Source organism: Monodelphis domestica, chromosome 7 (genome assembly GCF_027887165.1).
Source record: "Monodelphis domestica isolate mMonDom1 chromosome 7, mMonDom1.pri, whole genome shotgun sequence".
NCBI classification, from domain to species: domain Eukaryota; kingdom Metazoa; phylum Chordata; class Mammalia; order Didelphimorphia; family Didelphidae; genus Monodelphis; species Monodelphis domestica.
In genome coordinates, this window is record NC_077233.1 from 8,392,370 (window position 1) to 8,416,266 (window position 23,897).

Consider the following 23,897-nt stretch of genomic DNA (forward strand, 5'->3'; position numbering starts at 1 on the left):
GAGAATCATGGCACTATGCTGCCCATTGGGAAGGCACAGAGGGAGGGTGGCAAATGGGTGCAGCCTTGAGATGCCCAAAAATGTGTATCTTGGGGGCACTCAAGAGACATGACCCCACAGTCCCATACATGAGCCAGAGACATGGAGAGATTTAAGGCATGGCCACCGCGGGTTATTTGTGTCTCTGGGTGTGTACATGTACCCACATAACATGGCCTGGTAGATAAAAAGATGTCCTTGGAGCTACTGAGACTTGGATTCAAGACTGGTGGTTTCTGATCCTGGCTTTGTGACCCTGACCCAGTCACTTGACCATTGTGTGGTCTTGAAGTTGGAAAGGAAGTAGGGCCCTGTGTGGATAGTGTCTCCAGTTCCAAATGTAGGCTGGAGATTGTCTCTTCCCATCCAAGTGAAGCATCCCCCTCTCTTCTGTTTGGTCGTTGCTATTTGGGGCTATCAGGGTTGGGACAGAGCTCTGGGGTTTGTGGGCCCCCCAATGGCTCATAAGTGAACTTTCTGCCCTGAGGCTGCTCCTGAGGTTCCCAAGATCCTGCAGCTTTCCAGAGATGGAAGCCCAGGTGGCCACCTGCTCAGCACCTCCCTGTCTGAATGGGATCCTCCCACCCTCACTGTCACAGGACGTGGAGCAGCCTCTCCAGGCACCCTTGGGGTCCTGGGGGGGGTGGCTCCCTGGAGACAAGTAAGAGCCTGTTACATCCCCCAGAGCTGGCAGGCCTGTGCTAAATCTGCCTGCAAAAGTAAAGCAATGAAGCAAGCCTTGGAGAGGGCATTTGTCATTGGATTATGTTGTCCCAGCACCCCACCCTGGGCTCCCCAGTTCAGCCACACACACCTTTGCTCCCAAAGGGCCTGTTGGTGTCAGCGTGTCTGGATATCTGAGGATGGGGGGGGGTATTATTAAGCCCTGGGCTTACCCATCAGCTCCAAGGTGACCTGATTTAGCCCTGCACTACACCCACCTCCCTAAAACTCTTCTTCAAATAAAATCCTTTTCTTGTGGTTTGGAGGGAGGGAGTCTGCCATTCTTGGGTCCTGCTCCAGACCTGGGTGTCAAACCTGACTCAGCACCTTGAGTCAATGATTTTGGGGGCTTTCCTAGAACTTGGTGATTAATGACCAGAGAACCAGGGCTAGAAGGGCCCCCCTTCCTCTATAGTACAAGGAGAAACTGAGGCCCAACTTGCTTGCTTTCAGTCTCTCCCCACTGAGAAAGGACAGGGAGCTGGGTTCAGTTCATTTTCCAAAGTAGGGAAAGGAGCCCTGAGAAAAAGGACAGAGACGCACTATTCCCTCCTCGCCCTCCTGAGGCTCACCCAGTCCCCTCTGGCCTACTGAGCAAGATGGCCTTGTTGGGGCAGGTTTGATTCCTCCACACAAGGTGCCTGAGCCAGATGTGGCCACAGCTGGAAGAGCAAAGAGGAGGAGGGGCGAATCTTCCATTGACTCCTCATCCCAGGCCTGGATTCGGCACCCTTCAGAGACCCTCAAGGGCAGGGAATCTTTCCCCTCAGCCAGCTGCTCTGGCTAGCACCAAGGCCAGCTCCACTGCTGCTGCTGCTGCTGCTGGTTGTTACAAAGACATTGGCCCACTGGCTTCCAAAATGTTTTTTATTTTATTGATCCTCAGTAGAAACAAGTGAAAAATCGAAAGTTACAGGAACGTGGCCGTCGTGGCTCAGGCCTTTTTAGACAGGATCCCCTTGATGGTCTTCGCGATGGCCTCCCGGTCGATTTCAAACATACTCAGCAGCTCTGTTGGCTTCCCACTTCTTGGGACGCGGCTGACCGCCATGCGAGTGAGGGTGATGCCAGGCTCACCCACGACGACGCCGGCCACGGCTTCTCCGATGCCACCTGGGGAGAATAGAAGGAGATGGCCTAGGTCAGCCAAACGGAACCTTGCAATGGGATTCCTTAATGAATCTGCTCTTCTCCATGTCTGGAAGGGGACAGAGCCATAGCCGGGGGGAATGACTGAGCCAGATCCATATGGTGGGGGGTGGGACTAGGGGGCCCCCGGCTGGTGCTGTCTGGGATCCCATTGGTTCTTAATGTTACTGCCAAGCCAATCACACTGAAAACAGCAATAAATCCATGACCAGCCAGCATCAATGGGGGACGTTTTCTAGCATTGCCTTAGCAAGGGATAATCAGGAATGGGCTGAAAGCAAGAAGGCCTGTTGTGGCCTTTGTTATCCATGTGGGTTTTTCTAGATCCTAAAAGTGGTTTGCCAGGGTTGCCCACCTAGAAAAGAGAGAGGCCAGATTTTCCTGACTCCAGGCCCACCACTCTACTCTATCCATTGCACTACCTAGCTGCAAGGACCACCAAGTCTGCCTATTCCCAAAGTTTCTGGCCTGCTTCTCCCCAAAATCCTTCATTCCTCCCTTCCCCCTCCCAACCAGCCCTCCAGACCCCAGATCATCCCTCCCTCACACACACACCCCAAAGGCTGCAGCCTTACCCTCGTAGTAATGGTCTTCCACGGTCAGAATTCGGCCATTGGTTGCACGAGCGTTTTCAAGGATGAGTTTCGCATCCAGGGGCTTGATGGTAAAGGGGTCAATCACACGGATAAACACCTTCTCTGGAAACAGACAACAGAAGCAGGTGAATACTCAGTGGGCAGAGCACGGCACCCCCTCTCCTCCGCATCCCCCATTCATCCAATCAGCATTCCCAGAAGCCCAGGGAGAGAACGCAGTTTCGGGCATTTCTAGAAGAGCTCCTCTGCCAGGAGGAGACATTGACTATCTTAGAGCCTAGCAAAGGGCTGCCCCAGAAGAGAGCTTAATAAATGCTCCTTGGCTAACAGCATTGGAAGGCCCTGAGGGTACAACTAGGGAATATCCCTTCATGGCCTTTCAGGGAATGTGAGGGATTGAGGACTGGGCCTGAAAGCAGAGATCAAACACACATAGTAGCCGTATGACCCTGGGCAAGTCCCTCTCAGACTCAGTTTCTACAATTGTAAAGTGGAAATAATGAGTACCTAGTTTTTGTGAGGATCAATTGAGATTATGTGTGTAGTCTTTGTATCCCCGCAGTGCCTGCCCCAAAGGTGATACATTGGCTGTATGACAACCTGGCCCTGACACGGACACAGGGAAGGGAGGGCACAGGTCCAGACAAGGGTTCAAATCATCCACTGACTAGCAGTGTCATCTTGGGTGGGTCAACCTACTTGAACCTGGGTTTAAGTCAGCTTCCAATGCCCAGAGGACCTGGAGCCTCAAGTCAAAGAGCTGGTCAGACAGCTATTCCTGAGGGACAAACGTGGGCCCTGTACTGTTTCTTCACAAATTTGTATGGAACCCAAATGCGTGCATGTCGGTGAGTCAATGTATGCTACCACACTATCTTCATTGATCCCTGTCACCCAGTCCTCCTGGTGGGGATCCCTGTGGCTCTTCCTGGTCTGGCCTGGCTTCTGTCAAGCTCAGATTTAGTTTCCCCAAGTTGGTACAAGAGCAGCAGGCAGTTCAGTTCTCCAACCTCAGTTCCCAATTCTGGCACTTGGCATCCCATTGCTCTTGGAGATGTGAGCTTTCTCCCAGATGCCTTCAAAATTGGGGATCGTCCCAACGTGACTGGGCAGTGTTCACCATCCAGGCCCGTGCTTTGGGCACTAGCCGTGGGGCGAGGATCTTTCACTTCCCTGGCCCCAGAGGGCCCGGGGTCATTCTTACCTTTCTTCAGCAGTTCTGCAGCTGCCAAAGCTTCGTGGAGGGTCACTCCAGCTCCAATGACAGTTATCTGGTCATCTTTGCTCTTCAGGACCACCTGAGAAGCAGAACACGTCAGGACTGGGGTGAGCAGTGGGTCTGGGCTGACTGGAAGTCTGCCTTTCCGGCCAACACTGTCCCGGATTATTGAGGGGGAGAGGACGCCAGTTAAGAGCACTCACCTTAGCCTGGCCAATCTTGAAGTCTTCATTGTTGTCGTAAATGACTTCATTCTCTGGGCGGCTGGTCCTTATGAAACAGATGCCCTGAGTTGGGGACAAAGAAAACCTGTCAGAAGATAGGATGAGCCTGGGAGGTGGGACCCCTGGTCTTGGTGCTTTCAAATCGGGTGAGCAGGACAGTGATCTACCCATTGAGGAGGAACCACTGCATTAGCTACAGATCCCCAAGCTGCCATGGCTAACTGATGACCTCCCCTTCCACTGGTAAGGGAGCAAAGGAATACCCCAGGCCAACCTTGGTGTTAGCAGCTAACTCTACTGCTTTCTCGGTAGACACAGCATCACTTGGGTAAAAGACTGTTCCATTGGGAACGGCCCGGAACATGGCGAGGTCTTCGAGGGCCATCTGAGAAGGACCGTCTTCACCTGAGAAGGAAACAGGGTGCCTGAAAAAACCACCAGGAGCCGCCTTCCTTCTGGGTGCTCTCAGTTTCCTCCCAAAGAGATCCAAAGGCATTCTTTGTACCTGTACCCTCCATACAGATCCCAGGAGGCCACATTGGTTTATTGGTCTCTTTAATTGATCCCATTACCCATGTTTAACCATGGGGGGAAGAGATGGAAAAATCTCAGAATACTAAACAGTGCTTACCAAGGTCCACTAAGCAAAGGCAGGTTGCCCAACATGATGAAGTGTGCCAGGCCAAACTCATCTCCCTCTGTGATTGTGAAAGGTTCCCTTGGTCTGTTCTGAGTTTGCCCTAGGTGTCCTCAGACACTTTCCAACTGTGTGACCCTGGGCAAGTCACTCAACCCCCATTGCCTAGTACATTTCATATGTCCAACTGTTGTTTAACCTTTTATACCATGTCCCAATCTTCCTCTACTGATTATTGTAGTGCCCTTGTTTAAAAAACACCAATTATTTACAGGGGCAACTGGGTGGCTCCGGGGATAGATTCAGACCTAGAGATGGAAGGTCCCAGGTTCAAATTTTACCTACAACTCTTGCAAGTTATGTGATCCTGAGCAAGTCATTTAACCCCCCACAACTCTGCCTTGGAACAATACACAGTACTGATTCCAAGATAAGAAGGTGATGGGTTTGGAATATAAAGACAACCCAGGCAAGTGGCTTACCAATGGAAACACCACAATGGGAACCACACAGGTTGATATTGCTTTCTGAAATGGCTGCCATCCGGATCTGGTCAAAGGCTCTGGAGAAGAAGGCGGAAAAGGTGCTGCAGAATGGCACGGTCCTGTCCCGGGTGGCACAGCCCACAGCGACGCTCACCTGAGGAGGACAAGAGACAAAGGCATTCATTCTACGCCAGCCTACGGAGAACAGGTTTCAGATTCAGCGTCCAGGCCCTCCTCTACCAACTGATCCAGCCAGAAGAAATGACCACAAGTAGGAGAGAGAAAAGCAGGATTAGACCTCGGGTGTTCTTTATACCGTACCACACTCCCCGGCACAGGAGGGAGAGCAACACCCTTCCCCATTAGGCATTCCAGGTTCAATTCACCTCACAACAGCAGGGCAAAGGCTTTGACCTTATTGGGCGGGATGGACCGACACAAGCCCCAAACCCAGGCCCAAGCAGCCTGTATCATCCAGGCAAGCTTGGATCTCACTAAAGGGTCATTGCTTTTGTTGACTAGGAAATAGCTAGACAAAAAAAGTAGAAATAAATGGGGCCTTTCCAGCTTTAATAAAGTTAAACCCACACCTTCTGTCTTGGAGTAGATATTAGTGATCAGTTCCAAGGCAAAAGAGAGGTAAGGGCTAGGAAATGGGGGTTAAGAGACTTGGCCCAGGGTCACACAACTAGGAAGTACCTAAAGACTAGATTTGAACCCAGGCCTGGCACTCTATCCACTGTGCTACCTAGCCGTCCCTACTTTTATTCTCCAACGTCTCCCCCAAAGCCATTAGAGTTCATTGAAGTGTTCATAAACAGAATCAGTCATACATACTCAACACATACATGTATTACTTATGTAGTATGTGCATGGGGAGGGGGGAGTAAGATTGGCTGGCTGTTGCTTCTCCTTCCCACCTCCAGTTATTCCTCAGTTTCCCAGACCTCCAGGAAGGCCCTCCTCTTCCCAACCCATTCCCTCCTGAGGCCCTTCCCCAGACCTACCAAGTTCTGCTCTGCAATGAAACATTCAATGAAGCGGTTGGGATGTTCCTTCCTGAAGAAGTCTGAAAAGGTGGAGTTCTTGGTGTCCCCATCCAGGGCAATCACTCGGTCATTGGCATGGCCCAGTTTGACGAGGGCCAAACCATAGGCTTTACGGGTGGCCATCTGATAGAAGGAGAGAAAGAATCCACATTGGATGATCTGTGGACACCCGCTTTTGGTAACAGAAAAATGTCACAGGAGGAAAAATGGTGCCAGTGCACGCTTCTCCATCTTGCCTACAAGGAAAGTGGGAAGCATGGCGACTGCTCTCAATCAAAAAGGGCACTGAATGGCAATACTTGGCGTTTGCATAGAACCTTTTACAGGTCTCATTTGGTCCATATGGCACCTGACAGGTAGATGACGGCAGGCAGATTGATAGAGTTTGTTCCCATATAGAAGTGACAACATGTCTTATCCTCTGCCAGACTGCGAGCTTCTGTCTAACATTGTGCCTAGCTCAGTGCTAGGGGGCCTTCCACTATCCATCCATTCATCATTTAAGTGGGCATCCAGTAGGCAGGGCCAGCTCTCCTGATGCCAAATTCAGGGTCCTTCCCAATCTCTCAGTATAGTATGTCCTAGAGCCTCAGTTTCCTTGTTTGGTCAAATGGACAAAATGTCTGTTCTGCCCACATCAGAGGCGAGTGATTCAAATTAAATGGCAGTAGGGAGAGAAATGTGGCTACATCATTCTTCGAAGACTTTTAACTGTCCTAGGGGGACGAAAACTCCCTAAGAACACGGAATATTTCAAGGGTCCAACTGGCACAGAATCAGCTTTATCAATGAGTTGACTTGCTCTCCCATACTTGGTAGTTGTGCCATATCCACTCTGAATGTGTATAGATTCGAACTCTGGATTCCCTTCCCATGAATGAGGCTCCCGCTCATACCTTGTCTCCAATTTTGTAATTTGGAGGAGATGGCATCCGGATGTTGGTGATGTTAACTTTGGGAGCATCTTCTTTGGGGAGTGTTGGTGGAATCTTCTTCTGGCTTTGGATTAGGCTTTGGATTTCCTCAATGGCCTGTTCCGCCATGTTTTTGGGAAGGGGCTTCCCATGCCAAGACTCCTTGTCTTCCACTCCTGTGGTAGGAAAACCAAAATGAGAGGAAACAGTGAGACAAAGCACAGTGGAGGCTCTCATCTGCCCCACAAAGCTCATGGGGAGGTAAGGCAAGCTTGGGGGACCAGAAAGAGCACTGCTCTTACCAGCTATGTGATGGTGGGTCCTGACTAAGTCAATTCAGCTGAGTTTCAGTTTCTACCTCCTTTGCCAGGATTTTTGCCAGAATGGGACTTTGTACTATAAAGCCGCACAGAAAAGTGTGCCATTGTCAGCTCCATCCACCCAAATCATTGGGAACCCAGAGCTGGGAATTTGATGGATGAGAGCATTCCATTGAGGGAAGAAGAAGAGTTGTAGGCCAGAAGAGCACTGAGTGCCTGCCTCAGAGAGCCAAGGAACCCTTGTGGAGAAGACAGCTCATGACACAGCCAGTCACCCAAACAGTACTCACTATGGGGCTGCTTTGTGGGGCAGAGAAGACAAAAATGAAGGGGGGGGGGGGGGTCAGCCTCCAAACCAGGCACTTCCAGCCTGGACCATCTGAATGGATTAAAAGCTCTTGGTGGGGGCAGCTGGGTGGCTCAGTGGATTGAGTCAGGCCCAGAGACAGGAGGTCCTGGGTTCAAATGTGGCCTCAGACACTTCCCAGCTGGGTGACCCTGGGAAAGTCACTTAACCTCCATTGCCTAGCCCTTGCCATTCTTCTTCCTTGGACCCAATATGATTCTAGAACAGAAGGTGAAGGTTTTTATAAATAAAAATTATAAAAAGAAGCCTTTAGTGTGTAGGGGAGGGCAGAGCCTTTTCTGGGTGCCGTGGGCTCTGCTGAGGTGGGGAATGCCAAGTCTCCAAAATGCTCTCACAAATGAGAAAGGGAAATGTTATCAGTTGTAGCCAAGAGGATGCTGCCAAGGAGCTGAGCTGAGATTGGCACCTCAGGGCAGGACACTCCCTATTGGCATCAAATTGAAGCATCAAAGGGCTATGCAACTGGGGTTAAAGTGACTTGTCCAAGGTCACACAGCTAGGAAGAGTCTGAAGCCAAATTTGAGCCACCTGGCTAGTCTGGGTCAAAGTATCATCCAACCCCTTCATTTTACAGAAGGCAACCACGTCTCCAGAATGGAGTGAGAGAGTTCAGAGAAGCTTGGCTCCCTGGAGACACCGGGGTGTGGGCACCACGGGCACAAGGGCGAAGCTGCCATTCCTCACCTGAGATCCCTCGGCCCTTGTACGTCTTTGCGATGACAGCCAGTGGCTTCTGCTTGCTCTGGTCGAAGCCTTGCTCGAAGGCTTTGCAGAGCTCCTCCACACTGTGTCCATCCACCACGATGGAATTCCATCTGCAAGAGCACAAAGGGCAGAGCCATGATGCAACTCTGGCGAGGACCCTCAGACAAGGGGCTCCCTGGGCCTGAGCCCCACCCCTCCGTGTGGAGGGTCCAGAAGGCTCTAATCGGAGGGTGTATCAGACTGCTGGGCCCTCTGGGCCCAGAGGAAGAGGGAACATTTTCCCATTTTTTCTTAAATGCTGGAAATTTTTTCCATGTAATTGGGGGGAAACTAAAATCTTCACAACAGAAAGTGATGGAATCAATGGGTCCCCAACCCCCACCCCCAGCAGATGACCCCACGCACCCAAAGGATTCGCATCGCTTCTGGTACACGTCCATTTGGTGCTGCAGTGGGGCAGGGTCACTCTGGCCCAGCCGGTTAACGTCCAAGATGGCCACCAAGTTGTTCAACTTGTAGAAACTTGCGAAGGCCATGGCTTCCCACACGGAGCCTTCAGACACCTCTCCGTCGCCCAGCAGGCAATAGACCCGGTAGCTGAAAAACAAAAGGCCCCATCATGTCCACAATGGGAAAAGGGGAAAGAGGATTCCTTTGCCAGGCCAATGACTTTCCATCCAGAGCCACTCAGCCAGGACATAGGAAGTGACAAGAGTTGGAAGGAACTCAGGAGTCAGCCCACTTTCCCCACTGAAATCAAAAACTCCGGAGAAGTCATCGCCTTCCCTCGGGGGCAGCATTTCTATATGGAAAAGAAGTCAGCGAGTCACAGAACACCAACGTAGGGACTCCCCAGCCAGAAGAAATCTGGCTCGACTAGTCCTCGGGGACCACAAGGGAATCTAGCCACAAAAGCACAGAGGTGGGAAAGTACAGTGTAAACCAGTTTGCCTGGACCCAGTGATGTGTGCCTCAGTGTCCAGTCCCATCTCATTTCATAGCTGAGTGGCCTCATGGGAAATAAGATTGGAGACCCCAGGGGCCCCCTGTGTCTCCAAGGAGTCAAGGAACCCTGAAAGGGGAGTCCCTGGAGGCACTGAATGAGTCTGGGGAGAAGGATCTTGAGGGGAGAGGCAATGAGTCCGGAACCCAAAAGAACTAAAGCTAGGCTCTTGCTTCTGCCCTTGAGGCAACTGAGGAATTGATGGTATGTCTGGCCAGGGAGGAACAGGAAGCTCTACCAGAAAGCAGCCCAGCTATTTCCTTCATTCCATGAAGGACCGAGGACTTAAAGAGGCCGTGAGCAGCCTGAGACAAAATCCGGAGATCACCTACCTGCCCAGGGCCACCCAACATTATGGCTCGATGCAGAGCTCAAACACAGGTCTTTGTGGTACCAAGCTTCTTCTCTAACTGCTGGGCCACACTGTTTCTAATAGGCGTGACAGTAACTCCATTCAGTTTTTCTCCTGTTTCTAATACCCAGAATCAGAAGTGCCAGGAGGGGCCTCAGGACCCCAGGATCTAGTCCTATCTCCTCATTTTACAGATGAAGAAACTGAGGCCAAGCTCAATTAGTGGTCGCAAACAGTTCATGGAAGAACAAGGATTAGAACCCAGGTCCCAGGCAAAGGAGCCCTGTCAAGGTCTGTGAAGGCCCTGCTTTGACCCTAGCTGAGCATAGCCCATGGTGAGACACATCCCTTTTAACAGTCACAGTGATTCAGCAACATTGATGGCCCTGTCAGGGACCAATTTCCTCTTGGGTGTGTTCCTCATTCTAGGGAACTTCAGAGCTCCCATCAGCACTTTCTCTTTTCTCAGTCACCTGGATCCAGGCTGCAGGCACAAGCCTAAACAGGCAGGAAAAGTGTCTAATCCTCCCCTGTGGCCCAGTGCTGCAGGAAACCTGGGGTAACAGCTTGGCCTCACTTATCTGGAAGGGCCTCAGTTATCCCCAATCCATTTCCCAAGAATCCTAGCAGTGAGTGGCCTTGACAATAAGCAGTGAGTTCAGGGTAAAGGGGGGCTGAAGGAGGCAACCAACCTGGTTCCAGCCCTGCTCAGACACCCTGCAGACAGCTGCCGATTCCCCCCTCCCCAAAGAACATGGCTCACCCCAGAGAGAGGGCAGACAGAGAAAGACAAAGTGGCCTCATGGGGGACCTCAGTTACCCTGAAATGCTATGTGGAAAACAGCCCACTGGGCCCCCTAAATCAGCACCGAAGGCCCTCTTGATCAGAAGCTAGCCAGGATTCTCCAAGCTTCTGCTGGCCCTAACTCCTGGGCATGACTGCCCTTTCCACATGGGCCACCTTCCTTGGAGGCATTCATTCACCCATGGAGTGTAGAAGTAATTCCCAGAGAGAGTCAGCCCAGGGCAGTTGGTAAGGGTCAAGATGTACTGGGAAGCCTCTAGGCCCAGGGGCAATCCTAGGTCTGGCCCACTGACCGCCATTTTGTGCTTGAGAATCAGTGAGCAGACAGACACACAGCAGCCCCCAACCATGGGGAAGTTACTTCCTGAGAGAGTATGATTAGGTGTCAAATACAGCCATCTTCTAGCAGTGAATGGGCAGAGAAGAGCAGGGCTCCACAAATACAAGCTCGCATGCCCAAATCCAGCTGCCAGGGCCTCAAACTCCCAACTGACTCAATTTACCCGACATTTACGGGCCGTTCATTGAGCACCTACTATGTGATGCTCACAGTACTTTCCATGCTCATACACATGGTCCACTACGGGCCCAGGCAAAGACACCATTGTTTCCATTTGTTAGTTCAGTGCCTGGGACACTAGCTGAACTGAATGAGAAAAGTGCTGAACAGGGAGGGAGTCAGAGATCCCAGGCCTCTGGCCCTTCCATCACCATCATCCCCATCTCTCCAGGCCTAGAGCCAGAGGATGGGTATGGTCCCTGCCAGCTCTTAGTCTTGAATGGAACAGTCTCTTCTCCCAAAGAACTCTCAGGATCAAGACCAAGGGCTACTGGTTCATCCTCAAGTTCAGTCTCCATTTTCCCCCATAGGGAACCACTCCAGTTAGTCACCTTTCCAAGGATGCCATTGGACAAGGACTCCCTAGCCTGTGACCGTACCAGCTAATGGCCCCAGAGGCAGGACAGCCCAGGTCTTCCTGGTCACCCTAGACCACTTACACTAGGCAGAGGGCGCCATGATTCTGCAGGTACTTTATGCTAGCTAGTCAATCACTCAGAGCCCAGAAGACTCATCTCAGAAATTTCCTAGCTGTGTAAACCTGGGCCAGTCACTTCACCCTGTTTGCCTCAGTTTCCTCAGCTGTAAACGAGCTGGAGAAAGAAAGAGCAACCCCTACAGTATCTTTGCCAAGATTAGCAAGTAGCAGAGCTCGTATTATTTTACAGAGGATTAGTCAAAGGACCATGATAAGAAGTCTAGGATTTCTCTGGAGCATTACCTGGCTTTGTCGAAGTATTTGCCTGTGTAGGCCATTCCACAAGCTGCTCCAAGCCCTTGGCCCAGGGAGCCCGTAGCCACATCTGTAAAGGCTTGTTTCTACAATGAGCAAAGGCAACAGGTGGGTTATCAGCAGGGGTAGAGAGAGACAGTGAGGTGCAGTAAGAAGGGCACTGGGCCTGGAATGGGCTTTGGTTGGACCAGATGCCTGCTGGGTGCCCATCTTGGACGAGATGGGTCCCAGACCAAAGCTGGGCTGGATACCCATCACTTCACAAGCTGGGGGGACCCCAAGCAGCACCACAGGCTGATCCACGTGGCGCCAGATGGCATTTGGCCTTTGTTTTCATCCAAATCCATGGAGGGAGGGGAAGAGGAGGCTCCCTCTCCCAGCACGGATTATAAGAGGGCAACATCTAGACTGTAACTTGTAGTCCTCAGTCAGTCTCAGAGGTGGGATTGGCATCAATTCTTTGTAACTCCAAGGCTATCTCCGCTTCCACTATTCCTTCTTTCCACCCTTCCTCTCTTTCTTCACCTTCATCTTAGAATCAACGTTGTGAATTGGTTCTAAGGCAGAAGAGTGGTAAAGCTGGGCTATGGGGGCCAAGTGACTTGCCCAGGGTCACTCAGCTAGGAAGTGTCTGAGGTCAGATTTGACCCAGGACCTCCCATCTCTGGGCCTGGCTCTCCATCCACTGAGCCACCCAGCTGCCCCCTTATATCATTCTCTGATATGCCTGAGTTTGTCAGGTTCTAAGCCCAAACCAGCTTGCTTCACTGTGTCTTGGAGGGAGGCCAGAGCACATCTTGGGAAATGGGGCATTTCACCAGAAGTCACTAGGTGACTCACCACCCACCCCATGCCCTCCTGCCCTACACACTCACCGGCACTGGGTGGCCATCTAGCATGGAGCTGATCTTCCTCAAGTTCACCAGCTCAGCCTCTGGCACGAAGCCAGCCTCAGCCCAGACAGCATAGAGGATGGGAGCCGCATGACCCTGGAGGAATGAGAATGGATGAGCCAAGGAGTGGGACGGGGAGAGGGAGAAAGAGAGGAAGAGGGAAGGAGGGCTCCCCTGGTGGCAGGGGCCCCTCAGGGCTAAGGGAAGAGCCTCTGCATGCCTTTGACTTCACCCGGAGAAGGGCAGGTCAGCCAAGGAGTCAATCCTGGCCCAACTGAGTCACTGCTACACTCTTCCCTTGGCAAGAGGCCAGCTTGAACTCAGGGCTTCCTGGGACTATTCTGACCAGACCAGAGTAGCCTCCTGAGGGGAATGACCGTAGGGAAAGGGATGTTGGGGGAGCTCACCTTGGAGAGCACAAAGCGATCATTGCTGGAGTCCCGGGGGTCCTGTGGTTTGTACTTCATGGTGTGGAAGAAGAGGACTGCCATGATCTCGGCCGCGCTGCAGCATGATGTGGGATGGCTGGGGACCAAGGACACAAGACACTGAGGTCACCGAGTGCTCCCCTGCTGCCCAGCCCAGAGCTGTCCTTGGAAAGCTTGGCCCATGGTGGAGATCACCTGCCTGAGCTCATCAGGGGAGCCCCAGTGACCCCGTAAAGGTGGCCAGCTAAATAGATCTACTCTCAGGCCGCCCATGGGCCCAAAGCCAGGGGGCCGGATTCCACAGAGCCCCAGGAGGGACCCAAGAGGTGAGCCACGGGATGTCCATCACGTTCATATACTGTAGAGACTATATACTGTGTTAAGGCCTGGCTCTGGTGGGGAGGACCAGAGAGGAAAATGCAGCCATTACAGACAGCAGAGAGCAGATTCTCACAGGTGGGGCCCTTTGCACACTTGGGGGGGGGGGGGGATGGAGCCCTTCCTGTAAGTAGGATGGGGAGGGAGGAGAGTGATTCAAAATACCAAGGAAGAAGGGGCAGAAGGGGCCAATGGTCAGGCAGGATGTGAGAGGCCAAAAGGAGGGGCCCAGGGAAATCAGCATCTCCCCCACCACCCCGAACCGCAATCAGGTGCCACTTCTCCCCACAGGGCTTGAAGGACATGCTGTGGAGCCTGGCAGAACTGGGAGGGATGGAGGGAGGGAGAACCTCAAAAGGATGGGAATCCATTGACCTCAAAGGAAGACTCCTTTCTAGGCTATCCCTTGCTTTTGGAGGAGGAAGTGGAGGGAAGGCTACAGGGAGAGCCTGATTCTCCCCTCTCAGGTAGCCTGGACGCAATGGAAAACCAAGTCAGAGACCCGCCCCATAGAGAGCAGCAACCTGGGCTTTAGGGGTCCCAAGTTCTGTCCTCAGCCTTATTCGGGTCTTGAGGATTCCTCCAGCATTGACTCTACTAGTCTCCCCAACTCCCCATAGCGGCATTTGGTCCTGAGCACAGCACACGGCACACGGCACACAGGGCACAGGGCAGGCCCCCACTCTCCATGCGTGTTAGCACTGGGCTGGCCCACTGGGGGAAATGGCACTCATTTCCTCCTAAGAGCATCCACATCTGGGGAAATGGCACCTCCTTCCTCAGAACACCTGGAACAGCTTCCCTCTGTATCTGGAGGCCCTTCGCCTTCCCCCGGTCTCCCCACAGAATCCCAACAGCTCAGACAGGTATTAGTGGGGTGACACTGTCAAAACCAAAGCACATGCGTGTTTAAGGCTGGCACTTCATACTTCACCATGTCCAGGTATTCCTGGTCTTGGGGGGAATAGACTTAACCTGAAAGAGTAAATGCGCAGTGCAGTGAAATTCTGCGACTCCGAAGGCACTTTTCCCAGCTTTAACCCCCTAATGCACACACGTCCACGTGTCCACATACATATACACCCACAAAACCAAGCAGGAGTCCCCGCACCAGGGTGTGGGATAATTCAAGCCAGGCTCAGAATTCAACTTGGCACAGCAGCCAGTTGTTTATAACCCGTGTGGTGTGGACCCCCCTGTGGTGTGGACCCCCCCATCTTTGTACTTGACAGCATTCCTAAAAATTCTCCAAGGGAAACAAGGAAAGCATCAGATCCTGCCCTGTCTGCTCCCCTCCATCTTTCTCCTCTCCGGGGGAAAGACCATAGAGACTAAGAGCTGAAAGGGCTTTTGGGGCCACTGAGCCCATCTTCCCTCATTTTAGAGATGAGGAGAGTGGCCAAGACCCGGGCTCACAAATCCAGCAAATGTGGGGAGGATTTGAATTCAGGTCTGTCCTCCATCCACTGTGCCACTCGGCATGTGCCTTCAAGGAAGGCGTTGTCAAAGCCAGCAAAGGGAAAACTACAAATAACCCCCTACAGGATGGGACACAAAGAACCAGGACAATATGAATTGTGTCCCAGAAACAGCTCCCATCTCTAAGTGCACAGCCTCCCCCTTGGAAATTGCCCAGATGTCTTCAATCCATCCTGATCAGGTCCACTAGGAAGGAGCCCCAAGGGATTCCCCAGAGGTCCATCCTTCAAACACCTAAAGGAGGGAGGCAGAGGAACCTACTCCCATCTTTGACCCTTTGGGTTGGAGAGCATTGAGTCAAAGCCCCGGCTTCAAATTCTGAAAGGGAGGCGGGAGCATTAAAGGGACTCATCCAAGGACATTCAGCCAGCTGATTGACAGCAGGCAGAAGGAACTATCCCATTACTTCATAAGACGGGCAGAAGTTACCGGAGAGCTCGAAGGAGGAAACTCAGACCAGTTAGCCCACATATCACTTGCATAAGGTATTGCGTTGGCATCTGTTCTGCAAATCCAGCCCCATTCACTTAAGCAAGAAAGTAAGAGAGGAAACCCTGGTGCCTGCCCTGGTCAGGGAAGGGCTGGGGGGGGGGGGGGGGGGAGGGCCCTAGGAAAGCACCCAGAAGAGGGCTATTGGGTTGCTCACACCCTGGTCTCTCCAGCACAAGGTGGGTCCCAGGCCCCCACCCAGCACCTCACATTTAAAGAACCTTAGTGGTCAGGGAGCCTCTTATTTGGCAAAGGAGGAAACTAAGGCTCCCAGAAGGCCAAGGATAAGGGCTCCCCAGTCAGGCCCCCAATCCTGAACAGGGATCTCTTTCTCTTGCCCCAGCTGGAGCTCATTCTCGCCTATTCCCCCCTCTCTGCTGAAGGCACTTCAGCACTCCCATGTCTCCTGAGCTCCTGGAAGACAGAAAAAGAGCACTTGGAGCTCCCAGGGGAAGGGGGGGGGGGGCTTTGGACTCCTCCTTCCTCCCTCAGTCCCGCACGTCCCAGGAGCAGAAGCAGGCAAAGTCCTGAGCGGGCCGGCCCCAGGCCCATGGAGTTGCTGAGGAGAGCCTCCAAGCTTTGGAGCTGGGCTTCCAGATGGGTTCGTGCCAGCTGTTGCTCCCAGTGGTGGGGAACAGGCAGGATGACCCACACTCCCTGGTACACCCTATTCAGATCCAAGGCCTGGCCAATGGCCATTGAAACAATCCAGTCACTCTGGGGCAGCACGCTCCATCCACACTCTCACCGATAAAATCTGGGCAAGTTCACCTTTCCCTCACTTGGAGTCGGGGAGCCCGCCGGACGGCTGGGCTGGGCTGAGCCTCAGGAGCAGCACAAGCTCAGCAAGAGTCAAAGAATGAGGCAGTCAGCCTCGCTGGAAGAGCCTTAGAAACCACCCAGCGCAGCCCACTTTCATCTTTTACAGATCAGTAAACTGAGGCTCACACCCTCCTTCCTAGCTAGCTAGTCCAGGACCAAGGGCAGGGGGGCCTCTAGTCTGGTGGGAGGCAGGGAGGCAGCCTGAGCTAAGCCAAGCCCTGAAGGTGAAGAGCCAGTGTATGGAGTGCAGGCCAAAAGCATGGCAGGGTCCCATTCGGAAGGGCCCAGGAATAGGCCTCACTGGCTGGGCTGAAACCTGTGGGAAGGGGGCAAACACCCAGGCGTTGAGCCCTGCTTGGCACATTTCTCCCCACTCAGTGCTCCCAGCATTCAACCCAAAGCAGTAAGAGGGAGCTGTGGCTGCAGAGAACAAGCCTGCGCTGCGCTGCGCTGCGCTGTTCCATCCAGTAGGGAGCAGCCAAAATGACCAAATCACCAAGCCTAGTTTCACTACACTCTGAAATCAGCTTTTCCTTCCCTTTGGGGGGGAGGGAGGATCTTTACCACCAGGGCTAGAACGGGAGGTCCTGGGTTTAAAAGTGACACTTCTTAGCTATGTGACCCTGGAAAAGTCACTTCCCCCCCCCCCCATTGTCCAGCCTTTGCCATTCATTACTTAGTATAGTAAAGGCTTAAAAGGAACTCAGAGGTTCTTTTCCCTGCTTCTTGGTCTCCCTAGTTACAACTGTTTCCCTCTGTTGATTTGGGATCCCTGACCCTGTGCACATAGTAGGCACTTAAAGTTTGTTGATCACTGATTTGGGGAAACTGTGAAACCTGGTTTCACTGGGGTTGTTAATGCCAATTAAAATTCCTTTCAGCACTTGGCTGCCTGAGGCAGGATGGGAGGTTACTTTGTATTGACTTGTATTCCCTCATCTGCCATACTGTATCCCCCAGCAGAAGGGCCCACTGAGGGCTGAAACAGTTTCTTTGTCTTTACATCCCCAGATTCAAGAGAGGAAGCATGATGTGGTGGTCAGAGATGTTAGAACCAAGAAGACCCCGATTCAAATCCTGCCTTTGACGGGTTTGCCTTAACTTCTTGGTGCCCCAGACTGTTACAGAACAGGAGTACTGTAGGGAATTCTGGAAGATCTGGGTTCAAATCCTGCTCCTAATACTCCTGAGATCTTGGGCAATTAAGTCAGTGATTGTAGGTCTCTTTCATCACCTGTAAAATGAGGGTCTGGACTTGAGGGCCCTTCCAACTCTAAATCTATGCAGAGGTGCCCTTCTGCACAGGTAGAGGCCCCACAATGGGACCTTTTCTCCCAAGCCCCAAAGCACTATAGATACACAATCTGCAGCTAGGTGGCCCTAGGGAGGTCCATCCAATCTCTGACATTCGCTGTGTCGCCTTTGGCAAGTTACTTAACCTGTTTGTGCCTCAGTTTCCTTATCTGTAACTAAAAACTAACTAAAAAACTAAACTTTTTAACTAAAAAAGCCAATTTAGAGGCTTAGCTTACAAGGAAACTTAAAGCAGCTATACAACAAAGCAGGTATACTCTGAATGGTATTGGTTAAAAATGAACAGTAAAGGGGTAGTAGGTGTCTCACCAGGCCTGGGGACGGGAGGTCCTGGGTTCCTAGGTCCTGGCCTCAGACACTTCCCGGCTAGGTGACCCTGGGCAAGTCACTTCACCCCCTAGCCCGTACCACTCTTCTGCCTAGGAACCAATCCACAGTATTAGACGAAAGGTAAGGGTTAAAAAAAAAAAGGCAGGGACGGCCTTTCATAGAAGCCCCAAATCACCCAGCCCAAAGCGGATTGGCCCTTCTCTCTAGGATCACAGGGTCAAAGAGGAATCTCCCTCGTTTCATCCCCCTCCCCCACAGGGAAATTCAATTCTCATTCCCGGATGGGGGGGGGGGGGGAGCCTAGGAGCAGCTAGGCCACGTGCTCTTTTCACTCGCGCTTCAGCCCGGAGGGGCCACATCTTTCGGATGCTAATCGGTTTTCACCAGAGGAATGCAGAAGCCCCGGCCTGAAATCCCAGCCCGAGGCCAGAACAAAGGCCGGTCTGGTCCATCCCTCCCCAGCGGAAGGACCTACACCGGGCGGGACGGCGAGCCAAGGCAGATTCCCATTTAGAAGCAGCAAGTCCCTGCCTCAGTCACTGAGCTGGGGGGTCGCGTGCTCTCTGGCGCTCCTCCCAAAGGATCTCCAACTCCTCACGCCTAACCTGCGGTCTAGATCCGGAGAAGTTCACCGGAAGGGCCGCGGGATCAAAGAAAGTCAGTGCGGAGGCAGAACTGAAACCCAGCTCCGTTCCTTCAGGCTTCCCAAGCCCATTTCTCGGATGCGGAGCGCCTAATCTAGACCTTAGTCGCAGGGATGGGATCCCTGGTCGGCCCCTGGACAGAAGGGGGTGGGAGGGACAAGGATCCTATAACTTTCCGAAACTTTCGGTGGAAATTTGTTATTGAAATAAACTAAAGTTTAAAAAAGTTACCTGAGGCTCAGAGGTTCAGTGACTTATCCAAGGTCATACAGCTAAGAAAAGTCCCAGACCACCAATCTCGAAGCCAGGTCTCCGACTCCCAGTCCAGCCATTGTTTCCTACATTAGACCTGCTGCATTGGAGGGCTTTTTTTTCCCGCCGTCTGGGCAAGAGTTAACCTTAAGAGGACATCTTAGATTCTCAGGTGGGCCTAGCGCATAAATGAACTACTCAGCCCCGGGCCGCCTCTCTCTCCCGGGAATGGGCTCGTAAGGAATTCTGTGGATAATCAGACCCGACGGAGGGCATCCTCCCTCGACGTCGCCTTATAGATAACAGAAAAGGGTGTGAGGAAAAGGGACCTAGAATTGGGCAGCGGAGGCCAGCATCCAGGGGTCATCTGGAACTTCTCTGGGCCCTCGGGGGGCGGGTTCTGGCGGACTCAAGCTACAGAAGGACAAAGACCAGGGCTGGAGGGGGAAGGAGACTTCATGGTGGTTGAACTTACTTAGTATTGAGTCAATGCTATGTATAGCCTTCAAGGCAGAAAGCGAAGTAAGGGTCTGAATCCAGATTTGAACCCAGGACCCTCCATCTCTAGACCTGGCTCTCCATCCACTGAGCCACCCAACTGCCCCAAGAAATACTTGGGAGGATCAGGTCAACAAATTCTCTCTTCTATATTTACTACAGGTTGAATGGCTCTGAAATCTAAGGGTCATCGGTTCGAATCCTCTCTCTGAAATGGGGTTTTTATCTGCCTGGACCTGTTTCCTCACCTGCAACTTTAAGGTTCTTTCCTCCTCTTAGTCAAAGATCATATAGCCGGGCCTTTGTATGCAACCTCCCCCAACCCCCCTACCCCCCCCCCCCAGCAATCAACATTTCTCAGCTACCAGGCACCTGGTCTTTGGGAGCCTCAGTTTCCTCAGCTGTAAAATGCTGATGGCCTAAGGCTGTGATGGCACATGGATACAGGGGGTGAAAGCAGATTCTGGAGGGCCAAACGTGAAGATCGAAAGGTCTCCAACTCAGCCACGTGGCTGCCCCACCCCCACCTCATCTGGGTGACCTGGCCACTCTTAAAGGCTGGAGACAATAGCCATTCCCCTCCCGGGGCTGCTCCAGAGGCCCCAGGACACAGAAAGACGGTTAGTTATCAGCCCCGCTGAGTTCCCACCCCTCCTTCTCCAGGGCCAGCACACAGTAGGGCCACAGTAAAAGTCTGCAGGAGGCACTTGAACTCAGACCCTTGGTATCAGACCTAGTTCTCGCCCACTCCGACTCTCACAAAGAGTTTGTGAGACTAGCGGAAGGACCCACACCGGGCGGGACTGCGAGCCAAGGCAGATTCCCATTTAGAAGCAGGAAGTCCCTGCCTCAGTCACTGGCTAGAAGAGCTGGGGGGTCGCGTGCTCTCTGGCGCTCCTCCCAAAGGATCTCCAACTCCTCACGCCTAACCTGCGGTCTAGATCCGGAGAAGTGCAGTTTCCCCACTGAGGAACTGGATAGTTTTCTGCGCCCAGCGTGAGCCCATCCCACGGGCAGAGCCCTGCCTGACCCCTCATCGCCCAGCAACTTTCCTGCCAGGGAACGGCCGCTGACTTTCTGCCTCTTCTCCGCCACCTCCAACCTCCCGCCCAACGGACCGCACCGAGCCGGGGGAGCGCCCCAGCTCCGTCTCCCCTCACCCCAGACCCCGGCTGGGAGCACGCAGCCCTGCGCGGAGCCTCAGGGCTGCGGGGATCGGCCGAGGTCGGGTGGAGGGAGGGGAGGAAGAGTCCCTTCCCCATCCCCGCCCCCTCCCTGGACTCGAAGTACCCGCCCGCAAGCCCAGGTCAAGCCACCGTGCCCGGCTACCCCCGGGACTTGGCCCCTGGATGGGCGGAGTCCGCTTCGGGTTCCGGGCGGGGAGAGGAGCCTCGGGAAGGCCCCGGAACCCGGAAAGCCTGCTGGGCCGGGCTAGCATGGCCACAAGGGCGCACGCACTGAGATCCACTACTCTCTCCGCACTGCACACACCCCTCGTTCCCCAGGCCGGCGCCGGGTTCGGCTGCTGCAGGAGCTGCGGCCCGCACCTCCAGCCTTCCCCTCCTGGGGCCGGGGTCCCGATGCCCACTCTCAGCCCGAAAGGGACCTCTGCAGCCCCGCTGTCCCACCGCCAGGAGCCCGCGCCTCCAGGCAGCCCTCCCCTCCGGCGCTGAGCACTGCCGGCAGCCCGCTCTGCCCCCTAGCCGTGAGTGCCCTCACGCGCTCCACACCCCCCACCCCCGGTTCCCAGACTTACCCCGAGCCGGCGGCCGTGGTGGCCTGGATGGAGAGGATGCGCAGCCGGTTGGCTGTGTCTTTGAGTGCCTGCAGCTTCTGCTGGTCGGGCTTGTGGTAATCCTCCATGGCTAAGGTAGGGCTCGACTTCGGGGCCGGGGGCGGCAGCAGCAACAGCGGGGCGACAGGAGAAGGGGCTCCAAGGCAGCAGAAGGAGGAAGAGGACGAGTGCCAGCCCCGGGCGCCCTCTTATGACTGACCTACCTGCGGGAGGGGCCAGGGAGGAGGGAGAGGAGGAGCCAAAGGAGCGGAGGGGGCGGGGACGGGACAGCGCGGGACTTTGGGCCTGCCCACAGGCAGGGCGGCGGTCTTTGCCCTCCGTCCTACCTACCTGCCTGGCTGGAGAGTGGCCAGCACCTTGGACACCAGCCGGGGCTTCGTACCCTGGGGGCAAACCGCGGCCCAGGGAGGCCAGAGAGTGTGCGGCCTTTAAGTGGCCCCACCGTGGGCTAGGCCGGAGCTCGGACCGCCGCTACTCCTTCCTTTGCCCCCACCGAGCCTGCTTGCCTCCTTTCAAGTGTGGGTGGCAGGAGAGGCGCAGAATTGCCGTCTGCAGCCCCTGGAGCTCCCGGACCGCTACCCGGAGGGGCCTCCGGAAACCTCCCAGGCTAACCCTCTCGCTCTCTCTTTTTAATGAACTTACTCTGTGCGAGTGAACGTACAACCGCACGGTCTTGGTTTTCCTCCTCTGTTAAATGGGTATGTTAGTGCTTGAACTCTCTCTCGGGGGCTCCGAGTCTCCAGCGAGACAAGAAAGTCCTGTGGAAAGGAGGGATAAAACCCTCCGACCAGGTCAGTGTTTGAAAACGTGAACTCCTAGTTTAAGAAGCGAAGTAGCCGCCTCCCGTCACTTAGGGAGTCTACAGGCGGCAGCGGCGGTGGCGCTATTGGAATCCCGCTCCCCCATTGGTTAGCTGAGGTCTCGGCTAAGCCCTCTGGGCCTCGGATTCCCAGGCCAGAAAAACGAGGATTTGGAGAGCCAGAACTTGAAAGGCTCCCCCTCCCTCTCCTCCCACCCCCCACGGGCTGTAGGTAGGGCTGGCTCTCCCGCTTCCGAGGAGTGAATAAGCTTTCCCTGGCCGGCTTCCAGGAGGCGGCGGCAGCGGCCCAGCTGACCCGATCCCACTTTGCACGGTGCATTAACCAGATTTTCATGGTGGCTTTACGAACCCTGGTGGAGGAGGCGGTCAGCGCCAGGGCTCGGCCTTCCTCTCCGCGGCTGTCCGACTTGAACAGACTCCGAAACAGCGCGGGGTCTCTTTTCCTGAGTGGGAAACTGAGCTCCAGAGAGGGGGAGTGATCGCCCTGGGCCACTCGAGGAGCCACTCCGTCCCGCCCCAACAAACCGAGTGTACTAGGGCCAGGGATCCCCGAGGTTTGGGGGTTAAGAAAGCCCTGGATGAACCTGCTCCGAATCAGATTTCTGAATGCATAACCCAGAATACGGAAATACAATGCACAGAGTTTTGTTTCAAATCCTTCCCTTCTGTCTTAGAATCGACGGGGTGTATTGAGTCCAAGGGAGAAGAGCAGTAAGGGCTAGGCAATGGGAGTTAAGTGACTTCTCCAGGGTCACCCAGCTAGATCAGACTTGAACCCAGGACATCCCATCTCTAAGCCTAACTCTCCATCCGCTGTGCCACCCAGTTGCCCCCCAATGAACAATTTTTTTTTTAATTCACCAACTCTCCTGAACTCTATCCAGAACCTCCTGCCCTGGGATGTAGTGAGCTCCCTGTCACTGGGAGGAGAGGGGGGTTGGTTTAGGGTCCATTTTGACCCTCATTTTATAGAGGATGAAATTGATTCAGAGAGGGGTTAAGAGAGCTGCTAAGCTGCTAAGGGGCACATAGCTAGTAACTGCCTTCCGCACCAGGTCAGCTGAGGTCCTGTTGAAGCTCAATCAAGAAACAAGTATTTATGACAAAGGTTTGATTTCCCAAATACATAAGGAACTAAGTCAAATTTACAAGAAATCAAGCTGTTCCCCAATCAACAAATGGGCAAGGGACATGGATAGGCAGTTTTCACAGGTGAAATCAAAACTATCAGCAAGCACATGAAAAGTGTTCTAAATCCCTCCTGATTAGAGAAATGGGAATCAAAACAACTCTGAGGTATCACCTCACCCCTAGCAGGCTGGCCAATATGGCAGCAAAGGAAAGTTATGAATGCTGGAGGGGGTGTGGCAAAGTGGGGACATTAATGCATTGCTGGTGGAGTTGTGAATTGATCCAATCATTCTGGAGAGCAATTTGGAACTATGCCTAAAGGGCACTAAATGACTGTTTGCCCTTTGATCCAGCCATAGCACTGCTGGGTTTGTACCCCAAAGAGATAATAAGGAAAAACACTTGTACAACAATATTTATAGCTGCGCTCTTTGTGGTGGCAAAAAATTGGAAAACAAGGGGATGCCCTTCAGTTGGGGAATGGCTGAACACATTGTGGTACCTGTTGGTGATGGAATATTATTGTGCTCAAAGGAATAATGAACTGGAGGGATTCCATGTGAACTGGAAAGACCTCAATGAACTGATGCAGAGTGAAATGAGCAGAACCAGAAGAACATTGTACACAGAGACTGATACATTGTAGCACAATCAAATGTAATGAACTCCTCTACTAGTAGCAATGCAGTAACCCAGGACAATTCTGAGGGACTTATGAGAAAGAATGTATCCACATCCAGAGAAA

General features: G+C 53.3%; 1 protein-coding gene across 1 annotated transcript; it reads right to left on the minus strand.

Annotated features, from left to right (window-relative positions):
- Positions 1 to 1,615: 1,615 nt before the first annotated feature.
- On the minus strand, positions 1,616 to 22,755 carry TKT (transketolase). The gene is made up of 14 exons (XM_001368841.5): positions 21,163 to 22,755; positions 13,180 to 13,297; positions 12,755 to 12,868; positions 11,868 to 11,965; positions 8,833 to 9,024; positions 8,407 to 8,537; positions 7,018 to 7,211; positions 6,080 to 6,244; positions 5,070 to 5,226; positions 4,225 to 4,355; positions 3,930 to 4,013; positions 3,712 to 3,805; positions 2,487 to 2,609; positions 1,616 to 1,875 (listed from the first exon to the last, which is right to left on the minus strand). Exons 1-14 carry the CDS (start codon positions 21,267 to 21,269, stop codon positions 1,697 to 1,699), a joined length of 1,887 nt encoding a protein of 628 aa, XP_001368878.1. The 5' UTR covers positions 21,270 to 22,755; the 3' UTR covers positions 1,616 to 1,696.
- Between the last annotated feature and the right edge of the window lie 1,142 nt (positions 22,756 to 23,897).

Bases quoted from the DNA above. Each gene is read 5' to 3' on its own strand.
- TKT (XM_001368841.5), bottom strand. From the start codon at position 21,269: ATGGAGGATTACCACAAGCCCGACCAGCAGAAGCTGCAGGCACTCAAA. The intron at 11,966-12,754 runs GTGAGTGTGTAG...TGCTCATTGTAG, and splicing joins TAGATGGCCACCCAGTGCCG to AAACAAGCCTTTACAGATGT. The intron at 9,025-11,867 runs GTAATGCTCCAG...TTTGTTTTTCAG, and splicing joins AAATACTTCGACAAAGCCAG to CTACCGGGTCTATTGCCTGC.